Raw genomic sequence first — 27369 nt, forward strand, 5'->3', positions numbered from 1 at the left:
AATACAAAAATTAAACGGGTGTGGTGGTGCACACCTCTAGTCCCAGATACTCAGGAGGGTGATGCAGGAGAAGTGCTTGAACCCAGGAGGCAGAGGTTGCAGTGAGCTGAGATCGCACCACTGTACTCCAGCCTGGGTGACAGAGCTAGACTCTGTCTCAAAAAACCAAGAAGATGCTTCCTGGAGGTTGCATAAATCACTATCACTTAAATCTGTGTGGCTAAAACTTAGCTATATGGCCACAGTTAGCTGGAGAGAAGGCTAGAAATGAAGACTTCTGTTCTGGATGGCATGGCCTTGTGAAAAATTAAGGGTTCTACCAGTTGTAGAAGAAGGGAAGAATGGATAGTGGGGATGGGCGAGTGGCTACAGGTTTTGTCCACAGCCAGCTACTTAGCATACAAAAATACAGAAGGCATTCTCCCTACCCTCTTGAAGCTATGGACCAATGTGTGGTTTCTGCCTCTTCATAGACTGCGTTCCTTGTGATCTGGGGCTACGTCTTGATGGTGTTTATAACCTTGATGCTTAGCCCTTTGCCTGGCATGTATAAATCATTTAGCAAATACGGAAGTAATTAATTAACTGGGTCTTGTAAAACAAATAGGTTTATGTACAAATATGTAGAATTTTTGTTAGAGAAGTGTTGGGCTGGGTGCAACCTAACACTTGGGAGACTGAGGCAGGAGGACTGCTTGAGCCCAAGACTTCAAGACCAGTCTGGGCAACATGGGGAGACCCTGTCTCTAAAATAATAAAAAATTCGGCTGGGCATAGTGGCTCATGCCTGTAATCCTAGCACTTTGGGAGACCAAGGTGGGTGGATGGTCTGAGCTCAGGAGTTTGAGACCAGCCTAGGCAACATGATGAAACCCTGTCTCTACTAAAATAGAAAAAATTAGTGGGGCATGGTGGCACGAGCCTGTAGTCCCAGCTGCTCAGGATGCTGAGGCATGAGAATGGCTTGAACCCTGGAGGCAGAGGTTGTAGTGAGTCAAGATGGTGCCACTATATTCCAGCCTTGATGACAAGCGAGACTCTCTCTCAAAACAAAATAATAATAATAAGTTAGCCAGCATGGTTGTGTGTGCCTGTAGTCCCAACTACTTGGGAGGCTGAGGTGGGAGGATCACTTGAGACCGGGAAGTTGAGGCTACAGTGAGCCATGATCTCACCACTGCACTCCGGCCTGGGTGAGAGCAAGACCCTGTCTCAAAAGAAAAAAAGGTTGACCTTCAGATAAGAAAAGGCCATGAGTAGCCTTAGGATAAACCTAAAATAATAATTAGTTTATTGGGGGCTTGAAAAGAAACCCCACTTGCCTGGAGTATTAGGTGCCTTGAAGGGAATAGTGGGAAAGTGGACTGGAAAGGCATGTCATTGCAGTCTCAGGAATGTAGTTCCTGCTTAGAAACAGCTTCTGGTGCCATGCGCGGTGGCCCACACCTGTAATCCCAGCAGTTTGGGAGGCTGAGGCAGGCGGATCACTTGAGGTCAGGAGTTCGAGACCAGCCTGGCCAACATCTCTCTAAAAATATAAAAATTAGCCAGGCATGTGTGCGTGCGCCTGTAATCCTAGCTACTTGGGAGGCTGAGGCAGGAGAATTGCTTGAATCTGGGAGGCGGAGGTTGCAGTGAGCCAAGATCGTGCCACTGCACTCCAGCCTGGATGACAGAGTGAGACTCCGTCTCAAAAAAAAAAAAAAGAAACAGCTTCTGGGTCTAGGTGACTTCTCTGTCCTCCTTTACCATTAGTTCCTTGTTGATCTTGCCTTTAAGAATGTACAATCCTGTACCTGTTTGCCCACAGAACAAGTCCACACCCTTCCCCTACTCTAGGCTGTGACACAGGAAAACTAATCCCTCTAGGAAGTGTTTTTTCAGGCTTCCGTGGCTACTGGAGTCTGGCTGGGCTTCACTAATGCAAGATACCAGTAGGAGGTTATAGCCAAGGGAAGTCTCTCCCTCTATGCCCTCTTGAGTGGTGCTCTGGCAGCACCTATGTGGCTCTAGTTTTCACTGGACAGGCCTCCCCTGCCTTGATGTTTTACATTCTCCTGATCCTCCTCTCTTGGACCCCCACCTCTGGGCTGTAGTAATACTGCTGCTTCTGCCCATCTCTCCACCCTACCAATGGTTATGGCTTCCTGCTGCTGCTAATCTCTGGGTTGTCTTTTTTTTTTTTGGCTGCCCAATTTTTCATCAGCTGTATAGCTCCCTGCTTCCTTCTACTTTAAATACTCAGACTCATTTGTTTCCCTGTTTGCCTTTTGAGTAATAAAATGACCATTATAAGAAGCTTGGCGCTTTTGGAGAAACTGGTTGTTGATGGGCAAGGCTGTGTGTGTGTGAAAAGCAGTGATAGCAATGTGCTGATTCTAGTCCCATGCACTGCTGGTATGTCTAGTACCACCAGTGGCGTACACTGCCTGTCCCCAGTTTTCCTCAAAATGTATGGAAATGTTACTTCATATTGCCTAAATTCTGCCACTGTCAGATTTTATTGGGTGTAGTTAATAAGTGCCCTCTTTAAAAAGAATCGAGGATTAGGGCTTTTGCAGCTCGCCACCCTTCAGTGTGCATTCGTGTCGTCATACTGCTTGTCTCTCAGTGTAGGGTAGAGGGCTCTGGAGTATGGCACACTGTTTTGGTGGGTCCTATTTCTCAAAGGATGAGTATTGTAGGTCCTGTGGCTCTGTGTTCACTGGGAAATGTTCACAGAGAAACATTTGGGATATTTCTGAGAGAAAAAGCAGGCTCTAGTTTATGAATTTTATTTATTTATTTATTTATTTATTTATTTTTAGACAGGGTCTCGCTCTGTTGCCCAGGCTGGAGTGCAGTGGCATGATCTTGGCTCACTGCAACCTCTGCTTCCTGGGCTCAAGCCATCATCCCACCTCAGCCTCCCAAGTAACTGAGACTACAGGTGCACGCCACCACACCCTGCTAATTTTTGTGTTTTTTTATAGAGATGGGGTTTTGCCATGTTTCCCAGGCTGGTCTCAAACTGCTGAGCACAAGCAATCCACTCACCTCAGCCTCCCAAAGTGCTAGGATTGTAAGCATGAGCCACCACACGCGGCCAAGTTTATTACTTTTAAAAATGTATGAATGTGTAGAAACAAACTGAAAATGTTAATAGTGGTGATCTCATTTCAAGAAAATTTTTTGCTTGATACTTTGTTTTCAAAGTTTTTTACAGTTAAAAATTATACGATATTAATTTCATGGTTGAGCGGTGGGGGGGATAGCAAATATTAGGGTAATATGTAGGCTCAGAGATTGGTGGGTAGGAGGGTGAATAAAAATGCCAAAAGAGATGGAACATCAGAAAGAAAAGTGTTGTGTTTTTTTTGTTTGTTTAAGTAAAGTGTAGCTTTAGGCCAGAACCATTCACTAAAAAGAGAATTTTTTCTTTCTTCTTTTGTTCTCTGGACTTAGAACTCAGGCTAATAATATTTAGACTTGTTCATCTATATTGTTAATTAAATAAGCTTTATGGACTAACTTGGGAACCTGACTTGTTTTATAGTGAATTTTTACATAGTAAAATCATTTAAAATTTCAAAGTTAATTTAGAAGCTGACTTTTTTGGGGAGTAGATGGGTGGGGAGCATGAACAATGTTTCTCACTCCCTACCCCTCCACTCCCCAAAAAAGTCAGCTTCTCTTGTTCACTTCTCTCTATCCAGTGGGTAGCATAGGGTCTGGCACACATGGGTACTCAGTAAATATTTGTGGAATGAGTAAGTGAATAAATGAATGAATGAACATCTCCCCCAACAGAAGCCCCCAATCCCTGGCACACACACGTAAACACACACATGCTTGCTTTATCCAGTACTTGGTTGCCTTAAGCTGGCTTCAAAATTAGAAAGGTAAGAGCATGCACAGCCCCCTCTCAACCCCCATCATGAGCACTTCACTCCCAGAAACGCAATTATCCAGCCTCAGAGGAGAAATCAGAATCCTGGCCTGATGCAGAACTGAACTGAGATTTAGCAATTGTTTTGTCCAGGGTGGAAGCTAACTTTTATAACTAGTCAGGATATAGCTGTACTTATAATTTACTACTGTTTCTTTCATTCTCCAAGAATTTTAAATACCTGATTTCCTCTCTGGGTATACTTGTGCTAAAATACATTGCATTTCTTTTTTAAAAAACTTATTCATCCAACACCTATTTGATGATAGTCTTCTGTGGGCCAGGCACTGATGGATCTTGGGTATGTAGCACTCAGCAGAAGAGGCATGGTTCCCATGTCAAAGAGCTTACAGTTAGTGAAATGAAAACAGTGATTTCTGCCACTCACAGACATGAACAGTTGACAAGGAGAATGGGTTGTTTGCTGGTTAAATATTAGAGCTGCTCTACTGAGCAAAGCCCTGTTTTCCCAGTGATTTATTTCCTAAACTGCAAAAAAATTAAACTGTCTTTTATAGATGAGTGGGCATAGTTTTTATATCTGTTCTTTTCCTTACAGGTAAACTTTAATGAGCCCTTGTCCATGCTTCAGCGCCTTACTGAAGATCTGGAATACCATGAGCTGTTAGACCGAGCTGCAAAATGTGAGAATTCTCTAGAACAGCTCTGTTATGTTGCAGCTTTCACCGTGTCCTCCTACTCCACTACCGTCTTCCGCACCAGTAAGCCATTCAACCCACTGCTTGGAGAGACCTTTGAGCTGGACCGATTAGAGGAGAATGGGTACCGATCCCTCTGTGAGCAGGTAAAGGAGCCTCAGGACCATAACGCATTTCCTTTCTGAAGAAAGAGATGATTTTTTGGCTAATCCCCTGGGTCTTATGTTTGCAGAAATTCTAGTCCCTGTCATTCCAGCTTTTATTCTTTTTCTTCAGAACTTCAGCATTGGAGACCCTGGAGGTTCTGGGATTCACCTACTGTTGTGGGTGTAAAAACGTCAAGTGTGAATTTTGGGTGTTTCTCACCAATTTATAGCCAGTATCTTTTTCTTCTCCTTTCTGCCGTCTTAATTTGAACCTGATTTCTTCAAGGTGAGTCATCATCCCCCTGCTGCTGCGCACCATGCTGAGTCCAAAAATGGCTGGACATTGCGTCAGGAAATCAAAATCACCAGCAAGTTTCGAGGCAAATACCTCTCCATTATGCCCCTCGGTAAGGTTACCATCTTTGTCAGAATTAATGCTCCTGGAATGAAAGGTTTTCTGGCACAATGGAGGAGGTCACTGGCTCAAGAGTCAGGAGACAGGAGGTCTGATTCGGGCACTGACCCTCACTAACTGGCTTTGGGCAGGTATTTAACTTTTCAGCTATCAAATGAGTGTGGAGGCTAGAAACTCTTTAAGGACCCATCTAGTCCTAAATTCTTTATCCTCTTAGCTGTATTTAATGCATCTCTAAGCACTATTTAGAACACAAGTTCTAGCATGCATTAAAAAAAAAATTCTGTCTCTTAACTGGTGGTGTTTTCTTCCTTCCTTTAGCAATCAGGTTCTCTCTGTAAATCAGAACTCATGATTGCAAGGTTAGGTTTCTCAGCTAATCCTTCTGCTTTCTCCTCTCCTTCCTCCCTTTTCCTCTACCTGATGGGTTAGGTATGATTTTATGTAATGGCTGAATTCTAGGTCAGTGAAACTTTATTTTAAAAAGATCTTACTTGGGGCTGGGCACAGTGCCTCACCCCTGTAATCCTAGCACTTTGGGAGGCTAAGGCAAGCAGATTGTCTGAGCTCTGGAGTTCAAGACCAGCCTGGGCAACATGATGAAACCCCGTCTTTACTAAGAATACAAAAGAATTAGCTGGGTGTGGTGGTGCACGCCTGTAGTCTCAGCTACTTGGGAGGCTGAGGCACAAGAATTGCTTAAACTCGGGAGGCAGAGGTTTCAGTGAGCTGAGATTGCACCATTGCACTCCAGCCTGGACTGTAGATTGAAACTCTATCGCAAAAAAAAAAAAAAAAAAAAAAGAAAAACCCAAAAAACAAAAACTCTTATTGGATTACAAGTTAATTTTGTGTCAGGATCAGTCCTAGTATACAATGTTAGAGATCCTATACCTTAGAAGAAATCCAATTATTCAAAAAGTGTGGTAGAGTTTCTCAGTGCTTTCTTGAACTAGAGCAACCATGTTTGGCCAAGTGTGTACCGAAGAGTAAAAGCTGCTCTACAGAAAGAGATCAAAGCACAAAGCAGTTAGAGAAACCAAGTAGCTCCCAAGAGACAGAGCTTACCATAACTCCCTGCGCTCCTGGTGGCTTTCCATTTCCAGGTTCTAGTCTTTCACGAGGTATGGCTACAGTTTTTAAATATTGCAATATAGACTGCTTAATGAATTCACCTTTGCTCAGAAACACAAATGCAGCAAACATAGTGCAAACTAGAAATTAGCCAGAAAAAAAGTTCATAAATGTTTTGTAACATATGTAAAGGGAGAAAAGAAATGGCAGTGTTACCTCTAATTTCATGGTTAATATGCAGAAGGTCCCTACACGAAAAGGAGACTAAGTGATACATCAGTCTTGATCTTTACCAAGGACCTTTAAAAAGCTTCTACATGCTTAATTGTCTTTGCAGCTAACAATTTCAGAAGTATTAGCTTAAGAGTAGTAAATTCGTGGGATGTTAACATCTTATTTGCAGAATTTGAGTGTCAGTGGCCATATTGCAATGTGACGTTTCACCATAGAGAAGCGTTTCGGAGGCCTCTTGAGGATCTCTAAAGGGATGAATTATATTTCATTCCATGGATGGCTAAGTACAGTCAGCCATCCATACCTGGGTATTCTGCATTCATGGATTCAATGAACCTTGGACTGAGAGTACTGGGGGCCGGGTGTGGTGGCTCATGCCTGTAATCCCAGCACTTTGGGAGGCCGAGGCAGGCGGATCACCTGAGGTCAGGAGTTCGAGACCAGCCTGGCCAACATGGTGAAACCCCGTCTCTACTAAAAATACAAAAATTAGCCAGGCGTGGTGGTGGGTGCCTGTAATCCCAGCTACCCGGGAGGCTGAGGCAGGAGAATTGCTTGAACCCAGGAGGCGGAGGTTGCAGTAAGCTGAGATCACACCATTTCACTCCAGCCTGGGCGACAAGAGCAGAACTCCTTCTCAAAAAAAAAAAAAAGGAAAAGAAAATACTGGAGGGAAAAATAATAAAAATAATGATACAAAAAAAAAGACCAAAAAATATATACCTATTTATATAGCATTTATATTGTATTATGTATTATAAATAATCTAGAGATGATTTAAAGTATACAAGGGAGAGGATATGTGTAGGTTAGATGCAGATACTCTGCACCATTTTATATAAGTGACTTGACCAAATTGTGGTATCTGCAGGGTGTTCTGGAACCAATCCCTCACAAATACCAAAGGAAGAGTATTCATCTAAAAGATAACAATAAACTTAACTAATAAAATATTGTACATTTTCTCTATAATTTGACTAATCTAGGTTTCTTTGAGGAATGAATATATGAACATAGTATAGATGGTGGATCTAATTTTTTTCTAATTTTTAGTAATTTGTTAAAGATCTAATTTTTTAAAGTTAAAACATTTATCCTAGGGAAACTTCATTTTAAAAATAAATAACAGGAAAACAAAATTAATTAAAAAGAAAACAATTTGATAGTATTTGCATTCCTATGGTTATTTAAGAATTTGGATCACCAGGATCCTGTTAAGTTCCTCCACATATCAGCTGCTTAACTGAGTATCTGCCACATGGCGGGCATGGTTCTCAGTGTTTGGGAAATGTAAGTGAACAAAACAAAAATCCCCATCTTCATGGGGAGATTGAAGAAAGAATTGACTTTGTGATAGGAAGCTGAATATAGAAATCTAAAGAATGGAATTTCTAGACATTTGCCCTGGAGATGGCTGTATTTAACACTTTTTGGCTCAGTGGCTTGGAAGGCAAATCATGCAGTGAAATTTTTACATTTGCCATGGCACTCAATTCTCAGAGAGAAAATTATTGTTAAGCCAGTAGATATAGCTGAAGAAAAATATATGGACAGGGTTGTGAGTGAGTGAGCAGATAGACGACTGGCAGTTTAATACACTTCTCCAGTGTATTCAGCATAAAGTAAGGCATCTAGGGAAAAGTCGTTCAAACTTTTGTATTGATAATTGAAGTAGCATTTGTTGAGTGCTCATTATGGGTCAGCCATTGATATAAGTGCTTTTCATGTATTAACTCATTCAGGCCCAGCAATAATTCTATGAGATAGACACCTTTATTGCCATTGTTTAAACAAAGAAAACTAGGCATAGATAGGTTGGGTTGTCAGGGTCAACTTAACCAGCTAGTATGTGATCTGAGTTGAGGCAATCTGGCTTCAGGGACCCCTGTCATTATCGCTAGGCTGTACTGAAAAGGAGAGACTACAAGCCATCAGTTGCAATTACAGTGCAAAAAGGACACTGAAGACATCAGCCCAATATTCTCACTGAGGTCTGACAAGATAAGGCAGTTTTAAGGTTATTTGGTAGCAGGACAACTTTGTACAAAATTATGGTTCTGTTAACTCCACTTTGAAAAAGTCATAGCCATGACTGAAGAAAATCTAATACCAGTGAAAGTGCCTAAAGATATTTGGAGGCAGTGGCAATGAGTTTGAGTCTCCCTATAAAATAGGCTAAAAAGATTAGAGCCCTTGACATTTGGAAAGAATAATGCTTCTAGAAAATATAACTGAAGTTTCCAAATAAAATGAAGGCTATTTTAAGGAGCAAATACGAATTTCTTTTTTTTTTCTTTTTTTTTTTTTTTTTTGAGACTGAGTCTTGCTCTGTCACCCAGGCTAGAGTGCAGTGGCACAATCTCGGCTCACTGCAACCTCCTCCTCCTGGGTTCAAGCGATTCTCCTGCTTCAGCCTCCTGAGTAGCTGGGATTACAGGTGCCTGCCACTGCGCCCAGCTAATTTTTGTATTTTTGGTAGAGACAGGGTTTCACCATGTCGGCCAGGCTGGTCTCAAACTCCTGACCTCATGATCCACCCACCTTGGCCTCCCAAAGTGCTGGGATTACAGGCATGAGCTACCATGCCCGGTGCAAATAAGAATTTTTTCATTGAGTTCTAGGATATAGAAACTAGCTGATATGCTTGAAGTTTAAAAAGGTGCATTTATTTATATTTATTTATTTATTTATTTATTTTTTTGAGACAAAGTCTTGCTGTGTTGCCCAGGCTGGAGGGCAGTGGTGCAATCTCTGCTTATTGCAACCTCCGCCTCCCAGGCTCAAGCGATTCTCCTGCCTCAGCCTTCCAACTAGGTGGGATTACAGGTGCCTGCCACCACACCCAGCTAATTTTTGTATTTTTAGTAGAGACTGGGTTCCACCATGTTGGCCAAGCTGGTCTCGAACTTCTGATCTCAAGTGATCCACCTGCCTTGGCCTCCCAAAGTGCTGGGATTACCGGCGTGAGGCACCACCACGCCTGGCCAAAAAGATACATTTAATTAAGACTATTGGCACAGATGCAGTGGCTCATGCCTGTAATCCCAACACTTTGGGAGGCCAAGGCAGGAGGATCACTTGGGCCCAAGAGTCTGATACCAGCCTGGGCAACATAGGGAGACCCCCATCTCTACAAAAAAAAAAAATGAATGATTGCTTTGGCAGTCTTTTCCTTTCAGCATTTTGCATATATTATCCCACTGCCTTCTGGCCTCTATGACTTATTTTTCTTTTTGTCCTTTTTCCAATTTTTCTTATTTTTTTATTTTTATTACTTATTTTATTTTTTTCAGACGGAGTCTCGCTCTGTCACCCAGGCTGGAGTGCAGTGGTGTGATCTTGGTTCACTGCAACCTCCCGCTCCTGGGTTCAACCGATTCTCCTACCGCAGCCTCCTGAGTAGCTGGGGCTACAGGCGTGCACCACCACACCTGGCTAACTTTTGTATTTTTAGTAGACACGGGGTTTCTCCATGTTGGCCAGGCTGGTCTTGAACTACTCACCTCAAGTGATCCACCTGCTGCGGCCTCCCAGAGTGCTGCGATTACAGGCATGAGCCACTGCGCCCAGCCTCCAATTTTTTAATTGTAAAATACACATAACATAAAATTTAGCACCTTACCCATTCTTAAGTGTACTGGTCAGTGGTATTAAATACATAATGTTGTGCAACCATCACCGCCCTCCATCTCCAGAACTCTTAATCTTGTAAAACGGGAACTCTATATACATTAAAAACATAATTTTTTTTTTTTTTTGAGACTGAGTCTCACTCTCTCACCCAGGCTGGAGTGCAGTGGCATGATCTCAGCTCACTGCAACCTCCATCTCCCAGGTTCAAGCGATTCTTGTGCCTCAGCCTCCCGAGTAGCTGGGATCACAGGTACCCGCCTCCACACCCAGCTAATTTTTGTGTTGTTTTAGTAGAGATGGGGTTTCACCATGTTGGCCTGGCTGTTCTTGAACTCCTGACCTCAAGTGGTCCATCCGCCTTGGCCTCCCAAAGTGCTGGAATTACAGGCATGAGCCACCACACCCAGCCAAAAAATAATTTTCTATTCTCCCTCCCCAAACCCTACCACCCACTATTCTACTTTCTGTCTCTATTTTAACTACTTTAATTACCTCCTATAAGTGGAATCATATAGTTTTTGTCTCTTTGTGACTGGCTTGTTTCACCTAACGTAATGTCATCAAAGTTCATCCATGTTGTAGCAAATGTCAGAATTTCCTTTCATTTTAAGGCTGAATAATATTTGTCCTATTGTGTGTATGTACACATTTTGCTTATCCATTCATCTGTTGATGGACTCTTGGATTGCTTCCATGTTTTAGCTATTGTGAGTAACACTGCTGTGAACATGGATGTTCAAATACCCTTTCATCTCTTTGCCTAAAGTCTTAAAAAAAAAGTTTAAAAAACAACAAATATCTCTTTAAGACCCTGCTTTCAGTTCTTTGCAGTATATACCAGAAATGGAATTGCTGGATCACATGGCAATTATATTCTTAATTTTTTGAGCAAACTACCATACTGTCTTCGACAATGGTTATACATTCCCACCAACAGTGCACAAAGGTTCTGGTTACTCCATATCCTTGCCAACACTTTTAAAAAATATATCATAGCTATCGTAATGGATGTGAGGTAGTATCTCATTGTGGTTTGATATGCATTTCTCTAATAATTAGTGTTGTTGGGCACTTTTTTATGTACTAATTTATCATTTGTATATCTTTGGAGGAATATTCAAGTCCTTTGCCTTTTTTTTTGACATGAAGTCTCGCACTGTCATCCAATCTGGAGTGCAGTGGCGCAGTCTTGGGCTCACTGCAACCTCCACCTCTTGGGTTCAGGTGATTCTCCTGCCTAAGCCTCCAGAATAGCTGGGATTACAGCTCCCTGCAACACACCTGGCTAATTTTTTGTGTTTTTAGTAGAGACTTAGTTTCACCATGTTGGTCAGGCTGCTCTTGAACTCCTGACCTCAAGTGATCCGCCAGCCTCGGCCTCCCAAAGTGCTGGGATTACAGGCGTGAGCTGCCGTACCCAGTCTCCTTTGCCTATTTTTGACTTGAGTTCTTTAGTTTTTTTTTGTTGTTGTTGAATTTTAGGAGTTCTCTGTATATTCTAGATATTAATCCCTTATCAGATATGTGATTTGCAAATATTTTCTCCCATTTCTAGAGGCTGCATTTTTACTCTGTTGCTATTGTCATGTATTGCACAAAATTTTTTAACATTCAGGAGGTTTGTTTTGTCTTTTTGTTGTTGTTGTTGCCTCTGCTTTTGGTGTCATGTCCAAGAAATTATTACCAAACCCAATGTTGTGAAGCTTTTGCCCTATGTTTTCTTCTAAGAGTTTTATAGTTTTAGGTTTTAAATTTAGGTCTTTCATCTATTTTGAGTTAATTTTTGTACATGGTATTAGATAAAGGTCCGACTTCATTCTTTTGCATGTGGGTCCATTTGTTCAAAAGACTGTCCTGTCCCCATTGAGTGGTCTTGGCACCCTTGCCAAAAATCATTTGACCATATATGAAGGGTTTATTTCTGGGCTCTTTGTTCTATTCCACTGGCCTATATGTCTGTCTTTATGCTAGTACCACACATTTTAGATTACTGTAACTTTGTATTAAGTATCAAAATCAGGAAGTTGGAGTCCTCTAGCTTTGTTCTTTATCAAGATTATTTTGGCTATTTGTGGTCCCTTGAGATTCCATATGAATTTTAGGATAGGTTTTTCTATTTCTGCAGAAAACATCTTGGGATTTGGATAGAGATTTCATTGAATCCGTAGATTGCTTTGGGTGGCATTGACAATCTTAACAATGTTGAGTCTTCCAATCTATGAACATAGGATGTGTTTCCATTTATTTATCTTAACTTTAATTTCTTTCAGCAATGTTTTACAGTTTTCACCTCCTTGATTAAGTTAATTCCTAAGTGTTCTTTTTGATACTATTATAAGTTGAATTGTTCTTAATATCCTTTCCAGATTATTCATTGTTAATGTATAATAGAAATGCACCCAATTTTTGTGTGTTGACTTTATACCCTGTTACTTTGTTGAATTCATTTATTAATTCTATCAGGATTTCTTTTTTTGGTGGAATTCTCAGCATGTTCACATATGAGATCATATCATCTGCAAACACAGATAATTTTATCTCTTTCTTTCCATCTTGGATGCCTTTTATTTCTTTTTCTTGCCTGATTGCCTTGGCTAGAACTTCCAGTACTATGTTGAATAGAAGCAGTGAAAGTGGGCATCCTTGCCATGTTCTTGATCTTAGAAGAAAGTCTTTAAGTGTTTCACCATTGAGTATGATATTTGCTGTGGGGTTTTCATATGTGGCTTTTATTATGGTGAGGTATTTTCCTTGTATTTCTAGCTCGTTGAGTGTTTTCATTCTGAAAGGGTGTTGAATTCTGTCAGATGCTTTTTCTGCATCAATTGAGATGATCATGTGTTTTCTCGCCCTTCATTCTGTTCATGTGGTGTATTACATTTACCAGTTTTTATGTGTTCAACCATCCTTGCATTCCAGGAATAAATCCCACCTGGTCATGGTGTGTAATCCTTTTAATATGCTGCTGAATTCAATTTCCTAGTTTTTTATTGAGGATTTTTACATCACTGTTCATAAGGGATATGATATTGGTCTGTAGCTTTGGGTTTTTATAGTGTCTTTGTCTGGCTTTAGTGTCAGGGAGTGCTGGCCTCATAGAATGAGATGGTAGTGGAAGAGGTATTGGTTAAGAGATTTAGGCTGGGTGCAGTGGCTTGTGCCTGTAATCCTAGTACTTTGGGAGGCTGAGGTGGGAGGATCACCTGAGCCCAGGAGTTGAAGACCAGTTTAGGCAACATAGTGGGACCCTGTGTCTACAAAAAATAAAAAAATGTAGCTGGGCGTTTTGGCGTATGCCTATAGTCCCAGCTACTTGGGAGGCAGAGGAGGGAGGATCACTTGAGCCCAGGAGGTCAAGTTTGCAGTGAACTATGATTGCACCATTGCATTCCAGTCTGGGTGACAAAGTGAGATCCTGTCTCAAAAAAAAAAAACCATCAGGCGTGGTGGCTCATGCCTGTAATCCCAGCTCTTTGGGAGGCCGAGGTGGGCGGATCACGAGGTCAGTAGTTTGAGAGCAGCCTGGCCAACATGGCGAAACCCTGTCTCTACTGAAAATACAAAAATTAGCCGGGTGTGGTGGCGGGCACCTTAACCCCAGCTACTTGGGAGGCTGAGGCAGGATTGTTTGAACTCGGGAGGCGGAGGTTGCAGTGAGCCAAGACCGTGCCACTGCACTCCAGCCTGGGTGACAGAGCAAGACTCCATCTCGGAAAAAAAAAAAAAACCCAGAGATTTAGAATATGTTTAGGTGGAGCAAATATTTCGAAGGTGTTTGTGAAGATTAAATGAAATAATGCATGAGGAGACCATAGCATGGCGCCTGGAACACAGCAAGTGTTCTCAGCAGAGTGGCTGTTATTATCATTAATGTCATAGCCTTCATTGTTGTTATCCTTATCTGCCAATTACTAGGGCTACTTTAATTTTTTGTATAAGAAACATGTCTAAACCACAATTGGTGAGTTGTTTTTTATTAGTGGTTACAGAGAGAACTTAGGGTTATACTTTTACTGAAATCAACTTTTTATTTTTATTTTTTATTTTTGAGACAGCGACTCGCTCTGTCGTCCAGGCTGGAGTGCAGTGATGTGATCTTGGCTCACTGCAACCTCTGCCTCCTGAGTTCGAGTGATTCTGCCACCTCAGCCTCCCAAGTAGCTGGGATTACAGGCGCACACCACCACACCCAGCTAATTTTTTGTATTTTTAATAGAGATGGGGTTTCACCATGTTGGCCAGACTGGTCTTGAACACCTGACCTCAAGTATTCTGCTCGCTTTGGCCTTCCAAAGTGCTGGGATTATGGGATGAACCACCCCGCCTGGCCTGGAATTGACTATTACTAACTATATATCTTTTAAAATGTTTGATTATTTTGAATCCTCAATTATCTCTGCTGTGAAACCACTGATTTTGGTATCCATTGGAGATTGACTCATAGGAACAGGAGTCAGCTATATGTTTCAAGCATTTTATTAGGCAAATAAACAGACTTTACTGTACAACAGGACAGGTTATCCCAAGTTTACAGATGATAAAACCAAGGCCTTTGAAACATTCGTAGTGCAATACTGTGATGCAATTCTGACACTACCCACCCAGAGTTCCCGCAGACTCCCTAAGTTAAGGGCATAGTACCCAACAAAATTGCCCTTGCTTCAGATGCCAGCAACAAGTTGGAGACCCTAGGCCACCTGCACTTCTGATAACTGGCTATAAGTTCAGGAATACCCACAACTACCTCAGGTTTGATAATTCATTAAAATGACTCAACTCAGGAAAGTGCTCTACTTATCATTACCATTTTATTATTCAGGGTACAAATCAGGGCCAGCCAAATGAAGGGACCCATAGGGTGAGGTCTGGGAGGGTCCTGAACACAGAGCTTTGTGCCCTGTCTCCATGGAATCAGGGCACATCACCCTCCTGGCACATTGATGTATTCACCAACCAGGAAACTCCACTGAGCTTTGGTGTCCAGAGATTTTAGCAGGGCTTCATTATTTAGGTTTGATTGCAGGATTGAATTCAATATCCAGATCCTCTTTCATCCCCGGAGGTCAGGAAGTTGACCCAATATCAGGTGACTCAAAACCCTGTCTCTAATCACATGGTGGAGCCTGGCATCCTAAGTTGTTAGCATTAGCTATCTGGGGCCCTCCATGAGTCATCACCTCATTAGTATAAATTGTCAAGGTCCACCATAAATAACAGAGATATTCCTGTCACTTGGGAAATTACAAGGGTTTTATTCTTCATTATACAACAGAGGGTCATACATCTAATGAGGACTAGAGCCAGGATTTAATCCAGTTCTGTCTGAATTCAAAGCCCCAGCTCTATCCACTATTCCATTTTTACAATTAAGGACCTTAGATAAGTGGTTTGTTTAAGGTCACACAGCTAGTAACTAACAATAGAGCCCGGTCCCAGTACAGACTACCAATGTGTGCTCCTTCCATAATGCAGTTACTTCCATGATGCATGTTGGGGTGCATTTGACTTGTTTCTGTAAATTTTGCAATTGTGTTGTAGAATACAGCGTCCTAGCTAAGGTATATCAGTTGCCAGGGTTTGTCATCATTTAGTTATGTCTTATTCATAGATTTTTAAAAGTCAAGTGAGAAAAATTCAGTCAATACTTCCAACATTTGAGAAAGTGTAAGTCCTTTTTGATTTATTGTTTTATTTCTAAAAGTAATAAATATCAATAGAAGGAAATTAATACATTACTGTTGTGAGGCTGCATGGTGCTATTTTTCTGACATTTGGCTTAATTTGGATACCTCTTTCTGCTTCCAGGTACCATTCATTGTATTTTCCATGCAACTGGGCACCACTACACTTGGAAGAAAGTTACCACAACTGTACACAACATTATTGTGGGCAAGTTGTGGATAGATCAGGTGAGGAAAGGTACCCAAAGTGTGTGTGAAGTTTAAAAGAATACTTCTTTAGGTATATTTCTGCAGTATTTAGAACATGTGAACTGGTCCCAGAATGTTGCTACTGATTCATCAGTTTCTCCTAAGGAATTTCTCTCAGGCAGTAGCCCTACCTCTACCTCTCCAAGTTTCTGTACCACAAATTATTTTTTATAAATGACCAAATTATAACATTCATCAATGACTATTCTGCTAGGACTGTGTTGGGTGCTACGACAGGTAGAAGAAACAAACGTGGCCCCAACTCTTAATCCTTTCATTATTCATCAAATATTTATTGCCAGGCGGTATGCTAGGTCCTGGGGATACAAAGTCTGATGAGATGTCCCTCAAGAATTTATTATATTATTGGAGATACATGACCAATGTGTAGGTTGGAAAATGTGCAGCAACATACACTAATATAAAAGACGCCCTATGATAGTATCTAATTAATTGTCAGTTTTCTCTTAAGACAATGGTTGCAGCAAATTTAGAAAAGAGGGAATACTGTCTTCTGAGCAGTCAGGAAAGGCCTCACAGTAGATGTGGGAGTTAAGCTGAATCTTAAAGTGTGGCTTGGGATTTAGAAGATAGGAAGGGAAAATGGGCTGGGCATATTGACTCATGCCTGTAATCCCAACACCTTGGGAGGCCAAGGTGGGAGGATCACTTGAGCACAGGAGTTTGAGACTAGCCTGGGCAATATAGTGAGACCTTGTCTCTACAAAAAATTAAAAAAAAAAAAAAAAAAAAGGGAGGGAAAATGAAATGAATCAAGTATAGAAAGGCCCACCATATGTAATTTGCAATTGTGAGTAGAGTATTTTGATTTAAGCAGAAGAGTTCATGAAGGGTACTAGTGAGGGATTGGTTTGGAAAGGTAAATTATCACGTGAATTTCAGTATATATGCTGAAGGTCGAATCATGCCATCTAACATGTGAGATACAATTCAAAACAAGTGGTCACTTGGTCTTGATCTCAACCTGGAAAACCAAGGTTACATAGGGATTCTATAGCATTCCCAAGGCTAGCTAAGATCTGAATCTTAAACAAGGGATTACTAGAATGTAAGATTGAAAAGTAAAGAATTATGAACCATGGGTTTGGCAGACATTGAATTTATCCAGTCTTAATAAAACTATGAATTTTTTCATTTTACAGTCTGGCGAAATTGATATTGTGAATCACAAGACAGGAGACAAGTGTAATCTTAAATTTGTTCCTTATAGCTACTTCTCTCGGGATGTAGCAAGAAAGGTAAGGGAAGTTGAAATTTAAATTGTTTCACTTAGCATGTATCTCTTAGAAAGCATAATCCTTTAGGACTGGAATGTATATACATGTGGGGTGTTATGGAGGTGTGTACATTATATATAGTGTATATGTACATATAGTGATTCAAAAAAAGTAGAGGTGAAAGGCTGGGTGCGGTGTCTCACAGCTGTAATCCCAGCACTTTGGGAGGCTGAGGCGGACGGATCTCCTGAGGTCAGGAGTTCGAGCCCAGCCTGGCCAACATGATGAAACCCTGTCTCTACTAAAAATACAAAAATTAGCTGGGTGTGGTGGCGCGTGCCTGTAATCCCAGCTACTCGAGTGAGGCAGGAGAATCGCTTGAACCTGGGAGGCAGAGGCTGCAGTGAGTCTCGCACCATTACACTCCAGCCTGGGCAACAGAGCGAGACTCCGTCTCAAAAAAAAAAAAAAAAGTAGAGGTGAAGGAGAAAGTCATCAAGAAAGACTATATTGTATTACTAAACCAATTCCTTCTCTTTTCTGGGAATGACAATAAGTGAGGAAGTGAAAGTGTCAAGAGCAATGAGAGATTGAAAATAGGAAACACGGCGGAGGTGGGCGGATAACCTGAGGTTGGGAGTTTGAGACCAGCCTGACCAACATGAAGAAACCCTGTCTCCATGAAAAATACAAAATTAGCCGGGCATGGTGGCACATGCCTGAAATCCCAGCTAATCGGGAGGCTGAGACAGGAGAATTGCTTAAACCAGGGAGGCGGAGGTTGTGGTGAGCCGAGATCACGCCATTGCACTCCAGCCTGGGCAACAAGAGAGAAACGCAGTCTCAAAAAAAAAGAAAGAAAGTAAATGGGAAAACATAGAGGAAGGACTAATAAAAGATTTCAGGAAAAAGGGGTGTGATCACTGAGAAGTTTGAGGGGGAGTTGTGTGATACCACCATAATGATTTGTGTCATGAGTTTCTGTGGGAGACTGAAGAATAGCTGGGGATTTAAATCTGTTTATAGGTCCCTGTGAATTTCTTGAGAGAAGAAACTATAATTCTGAGTACCAGTCAGATGCTTTTTCTACATGTATCTTTGATACAAAAATCCCTGGGAAGGGTAGTGAGGGGAGGGGACAGAGAGCAAGAAGTGGGGATAGTTAATGGGTACAAAAAAAAATAGAATAAATTCTAGTATTTGCTGGCACAACAGGGTGACTACAGTCAAAAATAATTTAATTGTACGTTTTAAAATAACTAGAAGAGTATAATTGAATTGTTTGCAACACAAAAGATAAATGCAAATTATAAATATATACACTTACTATGAACTCACAAAACTAAAAACTAAAAGTTTACCAAAAATCCCCATATAACAAAAAATGATAATGAAATCCCCAAGTCATGGCTCAGTTATTTCAAGTAGCAGAAAAAAAATACAACAAAATAATTTGAGGCCAGGCATGGTGGCTCATGCCTATAATCCTAACACTTTGGGAGGTGGAGATAAGAGGATTGCTTGAGCCAAGGAGTTCAAGACCTGCCTGGGCAACATAGCAAGACCCTTTCTCTACAAAAAAAATTAAAGACTTAGCCAGATGTGGTGGCACATGCCTGTAGTTCCAGCTACTCGAGTGGCTGAGGTGAGACATCACTTGAGCCCTAGAGTTGGAGGCCACAGTGAGCTGTGATTGCATCAGTGTACTCCAGCCTGGGCAACAGAGCAAGATCCCATCTCTAATAATAATAATAATTTGGATGACTCCCTGGTGTTTGTTATAACAGGATCTAACCATTATTTATCCTAGGACTTCCAGTATACTCAGGTAAGCTAATTCACAATGAATTCTACATAGCCAAGCCCTGTTCTCCACCCTTGCAGGTGACGGGGGAAGTGACAGATCCATCAGGAAAAGTCCACTTTGCTCTTCTGGGGACGTGGGATGAGAAAATGGAATGTTTCAAAGTACAGCCAGTCATTGGGGAAAATGGGGGTGATGCTCGACAGAGAGGCCATGAAGCAGAGGAAAGCAGGGTCATGCTGTGGAAAAGGAATCCTTTACCGTGAGTATCAGCATGCATGCTGCCCAGATACCACTTTGACCTTGACTGTGGAGCAATATTGAAGGCATTTCTGCCTGCCCTCTCACTTAATTATGTGGGGAATTGAGCAAGGGAAATTGAGACCTTTGGAGAGATTAACAGAAGGTTGTCATTGTATGATTTGACTTGTAGCATGCTTATTTCAAGGAAGTTCAAACCAAACTACATCTGACAAAAAATACTTTGTGCTTTCTAAAGGTCCTTTGGATTGTGATTCAGAAGGGTATTTTTCTACTATTTAGAGCAAAACTGTTCAAAAGTGGCTAGAGGAGGAAGGTGCCTACCACCTGTTAACAATTTAGCCTAAAGGCCCATCAGCAGCCAGGTGCGGTGGCTCACGCCTGTAATCCCAGCACTTTGGGAGGCCAGGGCAGGTGGATCACTTGTGATGAGGAGTTCAAGACCAGCCTGGCCAACATGGTGAAACCATCTCTACTAAAAATACAAAAATTAGCCACATATGGTGGTGCGCACCCGTAATCCCAGCTACTTGGGAGGCTGAGGCATGAGGATGACTTGATCCCAGAAGTTTGAGGTTGCAGTGAGCTGAGGTCATGCCACTGCACTCCAGCCTAGGCGACAGAGTGAGACTGTCTAAATAAATAAATAAATAAGAAAAAGAAAAAAAAGCCCAGCAGAAAAGAAAGATCCCTGAGACAATGTACAGGACTTTGGAAACAAGATGGAGGTCACTTATTTCCTGTCATCATCTAATACAGCCAGTTTGTAGTGATAGCCAAGATTATCCCAGAGAGAGTTAAAAAGAAAACTAAGGAAACAGGAGTGAGGAATTTTCATTCAGTAGAATGTTTCCTTCTTTCTAATGAACGTAGATAATTTCAGCTGGGCACCACACAACACCAGAAGACTATGGAACTGGTGATGCCGGGGAGTGGATGGGGAGGAATCCAATTTGTCTCCTTTAGTTAGGGCAATGTGACATGGTCCTAGATCCTTTTCACAGATCCTGTTTTTGTAGAACAGCCTTGGTGATGTGGCCTTGGCAGTGTACTTAGTTGTTGCTCTTTAAATAGGGTCTGGGCTCTGGGATTACCATTTCTTTTTCTTATCTTCTACTTTTAGGAAGAATGCAGAAAACATGTACTACTTCTCAGAGCTTGCTCTGACTCTCAATGCTTGGGAAAGTGGCACTGCCCCTACAGACAGCCGGTTACGACCTGACCAGAGACTGATGGAAAATGGGCGCTGGGATGAAGCAAATGCGGAGAAGCAGCGCCTAGAGGAAAAACAAAGACTTTCCAGAAAGAAGAGAGAAGCGGAAGCTATGAAAGCCACAGAGGATGGTAATGAACTTCCCTTCTACTCTTCTTTCTTGATGCATGGAGAATGCCAGCACTAATTTTTTTCTTTCCTCTCTTTTCCTTTTAGGCACACCATATGATCCCTATAAGGCACTGTGGTTTGAGCGGAAGAAGGACCCTGTTACCAAGGAGTTAACCCATATTTATAGGGGAGAATACTGGGAGTGTAAAGAAAAACAGGACTGGAGTTCATGCCCGGACATTTTCTGAAATGGCAGTAACAAAAAAGAGGAGCATCTAATGGAGAAGAGGACAGAGGATGTGTGGGAAAGCTGGGAGTTGTGACTCTCTTACCAAGTGCTTTCCTCAAGTTTGTCTCTCTTGACCAATCATTTTTTCCAAATCAATCACCAGAAGGAGACACCAGTGGTGGTGATTGGCTGGTTGCCTTAGCTGATTGAAACTGAAATCGACATATGAGATACTATCCTATGTCTGTAAGGGAGAGGTTTAGTGGCCGAAGGTTAGTGTTATTCCACATCCACAAAGTCAAGTATTCTTGGCTCTTCTTTATCCCTCTGCCCCCATTTAAGATGATGTCACTCACCCTCCCCTTGTAGTATCCTGCTCAGCCAAGATCTGCGTAAGATTGTGAATTCAGGGGCATTTTGGTGCTGTTCAAAGCAAGAGCCGAATTTAGAAGTTCCCTTAAAAAGAAACACATAAGACTTACCAATGGAGGCATCGTGAATGGTTGCAGTGGAGCTTAGGTATAACATCATCAAGTGTGTTCACACGCGGTGTCGGTTTAATGGAGTGTTCACGGGGAGATAACTGCGATATTGGAACACCTGTGAGAGAGATTGTTTTATAGGACTGGAATATTCAGAGTTACATTCTTGGAAGTTTCTGTTTTTACTTGCATCAAACACCCCTCTGTTGTTCTCCATCATCTTTAATAGCAACTGGAGACCACTTTGGTCATTGGTAAGAGGGGTGCATTCTCCTCACAAAGGGGTTTTATGGACTTCCTCAGGCGGAGAGCTTCTGAGAACACAGGCAGGTTGGAAAAAGACTACTAGCCCCTTTTGCTTTCCCAACCCCCCTCAATGCCATCCTTCATTGTCTTTCTGGCTTCTCTTCTTTCTCCTGGCACAGTACCATTTTGGGTCTGTGCTCCAGTGTGGAGCAAAACATTGCCTGTCCCATTCTGATATGCTTCAGAATTTGAGAGCAGAAGTTAATCTGGAACAAAAGTTTTCACCGTCTCTCAAGCCCCAAGGACTGGAGCCACCTCTGGAATAATGTGTTAAATATCTGTATATTATATATATGTAGAGAAAAATCTAATTTTTTGGTTTGATTTTCTTCCCATTAAGAATCTTGTTTTTTGATATCCCTTGTCTCCCTGAGACTCTCTCTTGGACACGTGTTGATGTGGATGGCACTCCTCTGCTCTCCATCTTTTATGGGCAGAGAGAATCAAAACCTGAGCAGGATCATGTCTGGCAGTTACTAAACAGGGACTTTGTCCATGGTTTGTATCATGGGGTGCCTACTGCTGTCTAAACTCTGCTCTCCTAATTAGCTGACTCTTGAAAATGAAATCCTAACCTCTTTCCTGCCTCTTTTCTTTCTCTTTTTAGGAAGAGTGTGGGTAGAAAGTCCGGAGGGCAACTTCCAATTTAATTCTGCTCTGTCCGGCGCATAGGCTAAATCCCAAAAGAACTTTCTTCCTAGGATGTGGGGCTTAAAGCACCGTCATGTGGGGTGGATCAGATAATTGCTCCTGTGGGGCCCTGGCTTCCTTCTCTGCTTGTTCAGTATTTGTTTTTGTTGTCTTGTTGAGAAATACCACCCCTGTGCAACCCACCCTTGGTTGAGGATCACAAATTGAGGTGCCTTCCTTGTATGCTTTTTGTTAGTATTTTTTGTTTTTGTTCCTTAACTGCTGAGCCTCAGCCAGCGTGGGTCCTGGGGGGAGATATCATTCCAAAGGAAGCCATCCCTACGGGGAAATTGGTTTTACTGGGTAAATTAGTACTTTTATTCCTTCCCCTATCCCTTCCTTCCTAGTTGTGATAAACATGGGAGAGGAGTGACTTTGACTGCTGGGGAATTTCCTCCTAAGAACCTTATTCCCAAAATAAGCCAGGGGTTATGTCAAGGCTTCTTTCAAGGAGGCTCATAAAAGCAGTGACCTCATCCGGGGCTTTGGATAGAGTGAGAATTCCCCAACTAAATTGGACTTCTCTGCTTTATCCCCTTTTCTTCCTTCACCATCTGCACTACATTTCTGGCTTGATCCCCAATCAGATTCCCGCTAATGGAAGAAGTTTAGAATCTTTCAGGTGGAATAAAGTCACAGGAAAACAAAACACAACTATATATATTTTCAGTTTTTTTGCCTTATTGCTTTTTTTCCAAAAAAAAAAAAACTACTAAATTAAATAATTTTTTAAAAGTCATATTGTTTGTCTGATTCACTTCTGCTGCTAGGCAGGAAGTGGTGTTGGGGAGGTGAAGGAGAACTGGTCCAATGGTAATTTGTTCTGCTCAAGAATCTGAAGCCCAGAAGCCCTGGTCTTCATGAGAAATGGAAAGAAAAGCTGTTCACCACTCCGGAGGGGCCATGAGCAGAGGAGTAGTTTTAACAGCCCCTGCTGCTTAAATTAACAGTCATCAACATCCCACCTTAGTACAGGGGAATAGTTTTTAGTGTTTTTGGTACTGGGCCTGCTTCACTTCAAAAATTTTCCCTGTAAATTTAATTTATCTTGTCCATTTAGATTCTCAGATTGTTGGCTGTTTTATGTAGGAATTCAAATTCTGTTTTTTGTTTGAGACAGGGTCTCACATTGTCACCCAGGGTGGAGGGCAGTGGCATGACAGCTCACTGTAACATCCGCCTGCTGGGCTCAAGCGATTCTTCCTACCTCAGCTCCCCAAGTAGCTGGGACCACAGGTGCATGCCATCAGAACCAGCTAATTTTTGAATTTTTAGTAGAGACAGGGTTTTGCCATGTTGCCCAGGCTGATCTTGAATTCCTGGGTTCAAACAATCCACCAGCCTCTGCCTCCCAAAGTGCTGGGATTACAGGTGTGAGCTACTGCACTTGGCCTCAAGTTCTGTTTTTGAAACAAGCAATTGAGTTTTGATTTGAAGACCTTTGAGAAAACTAATGACAGTGGATATGTTTGTACAAGTTTTCGCTGGAAAGTTCAGGTTCAGGGAGGGGATAGGCAAAGTAACCTGTGGTCCTGGCGGGGGCTCAGATCAGAGCAAGCACAATTCCTGCCTGTGGGAGGGACCTCACATTTGCTGAGCATCTGCCTCCATGTACAGGGTGCTGAAATAGGAACTCTGACCATTCTCTGGCTTGCACATAAACAATTTTAAGAAGAAAATGTTGCAATCATTTTGAAGATGAAGGAAACCTAATTTAAATAAATTCACTCAAGGGCATGTAGCTGGTCAGTTAGTCACAGTGTTGGAATTCAAAGCTGGGTTGAGTTTGTGACCTCTACAGTCCTGTGCTCTGGAAGAAACTCTGGGTTGGAAGGCAGCTGATAATTAAGTACTTTCCTCCTAGATTGTATCACATCATGTATAAATGCACATTTCCATTTCCAGAAGCTAATTAATATCGATAGCACCATTTCTTTTTTTTTCTTTTTTTTTTTTTTGAGATGGAGTCTCGCACTGTCACTCAGGCTGGGTGCAGTGTCGTGATCTCAGCTCACTGCAACCTCCGCCTCCCGGGTTCAAGCAGTTCTCCTGCCTCAGCCTCCTGAGTAGCTGGGATTACAGGCGCATGCCACCACGCCCAGCTAATTTTTTGTATTTTTAGTAGAGACGGCGTTTCACCATGTTGGCCAGGCTGGTCTCGAACTCTTGACCTTGTGATTCACCCACCTCAGCCTCCCAAAGTGCTGGGATTACAGGCATGAGCCACTGCGCCCGGCAGCACCATTTCTTTTAAGGCTGTACATGAAGAAAGGAACATCCCTGAAATTCAGCCTACAGGTTCCTTGATTGATCAAGGCCCTTATGTCTACAAAGTTGGCTCTGATGTCAGGGATGATTTTCTAGCCTGGTTCTTAGGAAGGCCACCTAAGTGTTCCAAGTCATTTGCCTGACTCTCATTGGCTGGATTTGGTATTAAGTTTCAGCAAAGGTTTTTTTCCGGCAAGCTAAGGAACCACTGCAGTAGACCCCTGACGTTTGTGAGAGCTGTATCCTGCAATCTTGAATACTAGCATGGCATACAGTGTCCTACATTAGGGACAATCAAATGTAGCTGAAACATTTAACGATCCCTCATTGAATCCTTTGTTATTTTTATGTTTATTTTTTAAGATGGAGGTCTCACTATATTTGCCCAGGCTGTTCTTGACTCCTGGGCTCAAGGGATCCTCCCACCTCGGCCTCTTGAAGTGCTGGGGTTACAGGTGTGAGCCTCTGTGTCCGACCCCTCATTACGTCTTTTAATGTGACATGATGGGCTAGGATGTGGATCTTGAGGGGTCTACCATGCTCAGTCATGATTCAAAATTATGACTCAGCAAAATGATAAACTATTAAATTTGTTGGGGACCTCTGAATTTTTACAAAAATGTTAATCCTATACATTTAAGGGTCTGCTGTACTTTCAGCAAGATAATTGAGAACCAACCTACAGTATTGGCCTAAAAAGAGGTATAGAAAATCTTTGCAATTCATTCACTATAGTTGTATATTTTGTGCAACTCTAAGAGTGTTATCAAAATTTATAACTTGCTTCTAAAAGTTTATAAAACCTATGGCCAGGCAGGGCGTCTCATAATCCCAGCATTTTGGGAGGCTGAGGTGGGAGGATCACTTGAGATCAGGAATTCCAGACCAGCCTGGCCAACATGGTGAAACCCCATCTCCACTAAAAATACAAAAATTAGCTGGGCATGGTGGCAGGTGCCTGTAATCCCAGCTACTTGGGAGGCCGAAGTGGGAGAATCACTTGAACCTGTGAGGTGGAGGTTGCAGTGAGCCGAGATCACTCCATTGCACTCCAGCCTGGGCAACAGAGTGAAAAAAAAAAAAAAAAAAAAACTTTTGCCAAGTACTCTACCATACCCAGTGGGAAGCATCCCAAGCCTTTCATGGCGCTGCCCTCCAAAGCTCATAATTTGTGGTTCAACTCTCCTCATAATTTTTGGCTAAACTCTCCTGCTCACATTGATCCCTCAGGGGAAGGAGACAAGGTAGCCAGATGAGGCTTCTTTAAAGGCAAAAAGCTGAAGGTCTCGGATCTTTTACAAAGAGTATTGCAGAGGTCACATCTTCTAAGTTTGACCAGGTGACATTAGAGGTTACTAAAGAGTTGGTCCTGAGATATGGCTAGAGATTTTTAAATTAATTATTAATTCCACATTTACTCTAGCCTGTTATGTGACATACATTGGGGATACAAATAGCAAGAAAGAGCGTAAACAGGCGATTGCAATCCAGTTTTATAAGTGGTGTAAAAGCACTGTAGGGACAACTATTCTGTAGTGAATTAGGAGAGAGGGGATAAAGACATGTCTGAGAAGACTTCTAGAACTAGGAGAATGTATGTGAGCTGAGAGTTGCAGGTTACATAGGGGTTAGGAGAAGGGCAATGTCAAAAATGCTGCATGGAGGAAGATGAAATGCAAGGCCAAAGCATTCTGAGTTCAGATAACTGCATGAATAGCTTGTGTTTAGGGTCAAAGAGAGAGCCCTGAGATATGCTGCTGGAGAAAGGTTAGCCCCAAGTTATGGAAGGCTTTACATACCCTATGGAGAAGCCATGTAGCTCCTGCCTGCAATTCTAACATTTTGAGAGGCCAAGGCAGGAGGATCCCTTGAGCCCAGGAGTTCGAGATCAGCCTGGGTAACATAGTGAGACCCTGGTCTCTGTTTATATTTAAAGGGAAAAAAAAGCCTGGGTTTTTTTTTTCTTTGCTTTGCTTTTTTTGTTGTTTTTTTGTTTTTGTTTTTGTTTTTTTGAGATGGAGACTGGCTCTGTCACCCAGGCTTCCAGGCTGGAGTAGAGTGGCGCGATCTTGGCTCGCTGCAACCTGCCCCTTCCAGGTTCAAGCAATTCTCCTGCCTCAGTCTCCCAAGTAGCTGGGATTACAGGCACGTGCCACCACGCCTGGCTAATTTTTTGTATTTTTAGTAAAAACAGGGTTTCACCATGTTAGCCAAGTTGGTCTTGAACTCCTGACCTCAGGTGATCCACCTGCCTCGGCCTCCCAAAGTGCTGGGAATATAGGCCTGAGCCACCCCATTCGGCCCAAGAGCCTGGATTTCTGTTTTCAACTAGAGAGCTAGTGAAACATTCTTAAGCAGGGTGGAAAATGATTGGAGAGGGGCCGGGTGCGGTGGCTCATGCCTGTAATCCCAGCACTTTGGAAGGCCGAGGCAGGCGGATCACCTGAAGTCAGGAGTTCCAGACCAGCCTGGCCAACATGGCAAAACCCCATCTCTACTAAAAATACAAAAAAATCAGCCAGGCATGGTGGCGGGTGCCTCTATTCCCAGATACTCGGGAGGCTGGCGCAAGAGAATCGCCTGAACCCGGGAGGCAGAGGTTGCAGTGAGCCGAGATCGTGCCACTGCACTCCAGTCTAGGCTACAGAGCTCCCTCTCAAAAAAAAAAAAAAAAGAAAAAAAAAAAAAGGAGGTTGGAGAGGATACGAAGATGAGACACGGAGGGATTCCAGAAAGGATGAAGTAGAA

General features: G+C 42.2%; 1 protein-coding gene across 1 annotated transcript in view; it reads left to right on the forward strand.

Annotated features, from left to right (window-relative positions):
- The window catches only part of OSBP (oxysterol binding protein), a 39866-nt gene extending 16774 nt beyond the window's left edge, over positions 1 to 23092 (forward strand). The window contains exons 8-14 of the mRNA XM_002821737.5: positions 4488 to 4733; positions 5020 to 5140; positions 15895 to 15998; positions 17183 to 17278; positions 19142 to 19323; positions 20446 to 20666; positions 20752 to 23092. Of these exons, the coding sequence (XP_002821783.1) occupies positions 4488 to 4733; positions 5020 to 5140; positions 15895 to 15998; positions 17183 to 17278; positions 19142 to 19323; positions 20446 to 20666; positions 20752 to 20894 (1113 nt within the window). The 3' untranslated portion in view covers positions 20895 to 23092. The remainder of the gene's footprint in view (positions 1 to 4487; positions 4734 to 5019; positions 5141 to 15894; positions 15999 to 17182; positions 17279 to 19141; positions 19324 to 20445; positions 20667 to 20751) is intronic.
- The last annotated feature ends 4277 nt before the right edge of the window (positions 23093 to 27369 follow it).

This window comes from Pongo abelii, chromosome 9 (genome assembly GCF_028885655.2).
Source record: "Pongo abelii isolate AG06213 chromosome 9, NHGRI_mPonAbe1-v2.0_pri, whole genome shotgun sequence".
NCBI lineage: Eukaryota > Metazoa > Chordata > Mammalia > Primates > Hominidae > Pongo > Pongo abelii.